The sequence below is a fragment of the Solea senegalensis genome, linkage group LG21, assembly GCF_019176455.1.
Source record: "Solea senegalensis isolate Sse05_10M linkage group LG21, IFAPA_SoseM_1, whole genome shotgun sequence".
NCBI lineage: Eukaryota > Metazoa > Chordata > Actinopteri > Pleuronectiformes > Soleidae > Solea > Solea senegalensis.
Window position 1 is genome coordinate 17,256,997 of NC_058040.1, and position 6,000 is coordinate 17,262,996.

General features: G+C 38.1%; 1 protein-coding gene across 1 annotated transcript in view; it reads left to right on the forward strand.

Moving 5' to 3' along the window:
* Positions 1–6,000, forward strand: part of LOC122758660 (netrin receptor DCC-like) — an 88,220-nt gene that overhangs the window by 60,418 nt on the left and 21,802 nt on the right. Inside the window, exon 3 of the mRNA XM_044012930.1 lies at positions 3,196–3,483. Coding sequence (XP_043868865.1) covers positions 3,196–3,483 — 288 coding nt within the window. The remainder of the gene's footprint in view (positions 1–3,195; positions 3,484–6,000) is intronic.

Here is a 6,000-nt window from a genome sequence, read left to right on the forward strand (position 1 = left end):
AGGAGGTGCAGTATGTGAGGAGAGACAGAAGAGACCTTGACCCTGAACTCAGTGTGTCATCACTTTATGTTTAACTTCCACAAGCTGAAATCAAACTCTTCTTGCACTTGTTTTCTGTTCCACTCTGGGAGTTTTTGTTCTCTGCCTTCGTACAGCAAAATCATTCTTTTGTTTTTCTTGTACTGAGAATTAACTGCTCGCATTTGTTGTGCACTGCAAACATTGACTTTCAATCAAGCAAATAAGCCTTGTTTTGGAATTTAAATATATTTTATTTAATCTAAAGAAATAACTTTGACAAGCAAGTTTTACACGGCCTAAAATAATCTTATCTGCAGTACCGTCTTAGCCCACCAGAGGTTCACTGCCTTTACTTTGAGTTAGAAGATTCTAAATACAAATCAATCCTCATTCCATTTTACACTCGCTATGACATAATCACGCCTTAAGTATGTGTGGTGCAACATGCATTTATACCATCTGGTGGCGCCAGAGATGAGCAGAGAAGAAGCACGTACCACAAAACGATGTCATTGTTTTTACACAGTAACGTATCGAATTATATAATTATGAATCAAATTGAAGTGAAATCAATTTTAGTGAAATACAATTTTTTTTTACAGTTTAGATCAGCCAGTAGGTTTTATTTTTGTAGTTATTTTGTGTTCTTAGTGGAAATATCTTGGAAATATAGATTTGACAGTGATGCAGCAGCATTTAAATCAGGATTACACGCATTTCATCTGTGATTCAGAGCGTATGACCTGAGATAAAGCGCGAGGTTCACAGTCGTAATTACTCCTCGGATGTTGATGTTGATCAAAGCTTCCGGCCTGTCAATCAAATATTGTTTAATCACTTAAATAACAGTCACTGGGGGATACATATTAAAAAGCATCATGGGAATCTTTTTTTTTCATCAAGTTGCTGCTGCTGCGCGTAATTACACTGCATGAGCTCTTCATGACATGGGACATGATATTGAAAATACACCAATCTAATGGGGACCAACACCACTCGTGGGGACATTAAGCAGGTCCTCATAATTAAAGAGACAAAATGTTGGATTTCAACCTTCAAATAATATCCATCCAACCATCTTCTACCGCTTTATCCTCCACATGATGTCCGAAATTTTTATGATCATGCTGCCAATACTATAACAAACAATACTGTTTAACTGTAGGAGGAACCAGAGAAGTAAGAACATTTGTTAACCCTGAAAACACAGAGCATTTAAGCTGCCATTACTATGTTAAAATGTATATATAGAGGCAATAAGATTGTGCATCATGGAGTCTCTTATATTCTTCAGCACAACCTATGAAATTGTGTGGGTTTTTTTTCTGTGAAAATCAGATTGAACTTGTGGAGATAATTATTGACAGATTATTAAATTATGGGAATAATTGTTGGTTGCACTTCTACAAGAACGCCGTGTGTGTAGCTACAGACAGCAGCAACTTATACCAAATTCACCTTTGCAGCTCGTTCACAATTCACAAGATGATTTTAAGCTTTTTCTTATGATACAAAAACAAAAAGAATTGTGTCACATTTAAAGTTTACGGGCTGTTATTTGTGTGAAGTTAAAAACTGACACTGATTCTTCGTAGCAGCATGAAAATACAAAAGAAAAACAACAAACACGTCGTAATCAGACCTCGAGCGCACAGAGAGAGAGAGAGAGAGAGAGAGAGAGAGAGAGAGACGGCCCCTGCCTGTCTGTCCGTGTGCATTTCATCTGTCGTCCTGTTGTTTTCTGTGTCTCACACCTGCTCAGGTCACCGTCCTCACATGCTGTGACTCGCGCCTCTTCCTGTCCTAACTTTGTCTTCATTATTCTCCCGCTATCTTTTTCTCATTGACCTGAAAAAACCTTTACTGTCGGATAACCTCCTCCTCCTCCTCCTCCTCCTCCTCCTCCTCCTCCTCTCTTCACCTCTGTTGCTGCTGTGTCGCAGAGTCACTAACAGATGTACTTTTAGTTTTTGGAGATGGTCCAGAAGGTTTTCTAGCGGCCATTTATTTTTGTTAAAATCCACTGTGTAAAATTTATATGAAATGATTTTCATTTGGCAACATTTTAAGATTATATATGTATATATATATATATATATAAATATATATATATATATATTTATATATATATATATATATACATATATATTTATATATGTATATATACACACACGCGTATATATATGTGTATATATACATGGGTGTAGTATGTGTGTAGTGTAAACTCATTCAAATCATTTAATGAGTGTAAATTTAGTGGATTGCGAGTTCATTTTGTTTTGTCGGGCACCAGTGGCTCAGTGGTAGAGTCGTCTTTCAATCGGAAAGCTGTCGGTTCAGTTCCAGGCCGTGATAATACGCTGCACATTCATGTGCTGTGTGAATGGGTGAATGACAAAAGTGTAGTGTGGTGTAAAGCAGCGTTGAGATGTCATCAAGACATAAAAAAAGGTCTATGGAGAGTGCAATTTTGGACTGCCTTGTTTTTAATGTAGCCCACAATGGACAAACTTAAACATGTGTTGAGTGTTGATGCTAACTGAAGGCCACATAACTTCAACAACACACTTGGACTTGCTCCAATAAATGTACACTCTGTACTTTCAAATACATTTGATGGGCCCTGTTCTCTATTTTCTCTGTAAAATTAAAAGAGAAGACATTTAAAAATAGCACAGCAACAGCAGCATAAATGCCACAGGGTTTTTCCGGATTCTTCTGAGTTCAGTGTCACCTGCACCAGAATTGGGGCTAATGTGGACCGGCAGCAGAGGTCACACGGGCGAGGAAGCGGCGCAGAGACACGAACAACATCAACACAAACAGAGTGAGAGGATGAATCACAGAGAAACAGAGAGAGTTGCATCATCAGAAAAACACACCGCTGCTCAATGTCTCAGAAAATGCAAAAGTATTTGAGTTTGTGATAGCAGTGATGTCAGTATTGGCAGATACAGGAGTTTGTGTTATTGGTTTTGGACATTAAGAAAACTGATCTCGTGCCAAATCCGTTTCCTGGCTGCTAACAACACAACATCACTGTTACACTGTCAACAAAACCAAAAAGAAAAATGACTCCACGTCAAAACAGGAACCTGGCAATTCAAGAATCAATTCTCCGCCTCCCCGTTTCAGACGTTAACTCTAACTCCTCCCCCTCTGGTTTCCCTCCAGGTCCGCTCAGAGTGGTCATCCCCACCGAGTCCATCTCCTCGTATCTCGGCGACACGGCGCTGCTCCGCTGCGAAGTCTCCGGCGAGCCTACGCCCGTCATCCGCTGGCAGAAGAACAGGGACGACCTGCCCGTGGCCTTTGACCCCGACTCCAGGCTGGCGGTGCTGCCATCGGGTTCGCTGCAGGTCAGCCGCGTCCAGCCGCCGGACTCGGCCACGTACCGGTGTCTGGCCGACAACCCTGGCAGCACCCGCACGGGGGCGGATGCCGAGCTGCGAGTCCTTCCAGGTGAGCGCTTTACTGATCCTCATTTTTGGCTTACATGTTTGCAATCGATTTATCAATCAGCCTGTATGTTCGGTTCAAATCCTGAGCCTAAAATAGTTTGATTTAAAGGGGAAGTTTGTGTTTATTCAAGTGTGGTGGTGGTGTGAAAAAAAACCTTGGCCACACCATTTTATCCACTTAACAAAAGGGTAACATAATGAAAACAATTATTATTTTCCTACTGGATTTGAGACAAAATCTACTCCCTCTTAAGTCTAAAACATGTTCACAGGATGTTCATCCCTTTCTCTCACTGTTAGACTGAGATCTGTGTCACTTTGTAAACCACTCACTCTCCCACACCAAACCCCTTAGAGAAAATCAGTGATTTTAACATCACACACACACAAGTTGTTGATCCACTGCTGCCTCCATCACTAAGTTATTATTTTAAAAACCTTTGTTCAGATTTACGTCAGTGACACAAAGTGACCACACGAGGCAGCAGTAGACCAGCAGCTCCTGTGTCCCCGCAGCTAAAATCACTGAGTTTCTCTATGGACTTTGGTTTGGGAAAGTGAGTGGTTTACAAACTTCCGTTTCCTGTTGGAAAAGTTTGTTTAACAGTGAGATAAAGCAGCAAACTCGTATTTAAAGACATCGCACGCTTAATCCGACATGAATTTTTATAAGGCGAGCCTTCTGTTAAGAGGCAAAAATCAGGTTTTTTTCCCAACAACTCAAGAAAAACCTAAACTTATCACTTTAAATTGTCAGTGTTTTTCCTGATGTTGCTTTTCTACCCAATAAAGCTCACTCCCCGTGTCTGCTTCAGAAAAGTGAACATGTTTAAATATTTGTTTTCCAGTGGAGACAGATTTAGATCCCCAGTCTCGTTACGGTGAAACACTGCAACAGCAGATTTTTCCTCCCTCATAATAATAGTGACTGCTTCTGTTCCCGCGGCCGTCATTTTGTCAGGTGGTAATTTCTGCTCATTCCCTCACAGACACTTCACGTCAGAGTCTAAAATGAATTGTGATATCATGAATATATAGAGCGCACACAATGTGGTTTTAATAATGTGTCTGTGGGGCCGAGAGGAAGCCGATTCTCCCGCGGTGAATCTTGACAGTGGCTGATTTTCCTGCACACTCCACATCATCCAATTATACGAGTGCGGACGCCGCGCGGGTTTAACTCGCACTCTTCCCGCTTTAACTCGGCGCTGACTCGCAAAACATTCCCAATGCTGGTGAACACAACCGGATAATCACATGCACTTTGTGCTTCAATCCCATGTCCAACACACACACACACACACACACACACATAGCACTGTGAATAAAAAGACTCAATAAAAATTTCAGTCACAAAAATAAACCAATTTAATCAACTGTTAGAACACAGATTATTCAAGTTGCTTTATTCCATAACTTAAAACATATATATATATATATATATATATATATATATATATATATATATATATATACATATGTACATATATAGATATATATATAGATTGGATTAAATTCATGAAATTTGGAAATACACCACAGTACAAAGTAAGCTTGTTCATTTTTATGAACAAAACTGTCTATTTTGTGACTTCTGCACAATTATCGCCTCTCCTGATACAACATTAATCCTAATTAATATTAATCCTTTAACTCAACAACGACATAAAAAGACGATAAAAACGCATATTTGTAACGCATATAAGGGTTATATAAGAATCTAAAAACATTTAGTAAAACAATAATAAAACATAAAATAAAAATGTGAATTTTGCCATACACATGTAAAACAGTGGCAGAACTCAAATGTGATAAGGAAAAAAAATACAAGCAAATGTCTGTATATAAGTAAAATAAATAAGTTATAAATGGATGAATAAATAAATAAATGAAGAGAAAATGTAACATCAAAGAAAAACTTAAAGAACAGATTATTTCCAGTTTATCAACTTCAATAATTAAAGTTGTCTCAGCTGAGATGAAGTGTGTATGCTAATATTACATTTGATTCATTTAATATATTTCTTTATTAGTTCTTATCTTAATTGAGATAACTTTGTTCTTAAGTTCAGTCAATTTAAAGATACTTAAAGTTGTAGGTTTAGGTCAATAGATAGATAAGTATTTTATGTTATATATTATATTTATTCTTATTATTGTTATTATTATTATCATCGTTATTATTGGGTCGTGATAGTTTGCTATATTTAAAATTGGTATTGTTGTAACTTATGCTTTCAAATTGATAAGGAAATAATTACAGTTTAACAAATACAATCATTTCAGTAAATCTCAACTTCTGTGCTTCTGTGACTCATTAGTAATATTGAGTTTGACACAGACAGACAGACAGACAGACAGACAGATGGACAGATAAAGTTTGGTACAGTTGTGTTTTATTCTCACTTCACTTTGACTTGTGTGAACTTTTTTTAAAATCACCATATGGATTAAACTTTCATGATTCCGACTCCATAAAGTTTTTATGCGGCGGAGCCACAGCGAGAACTCAGAGGTC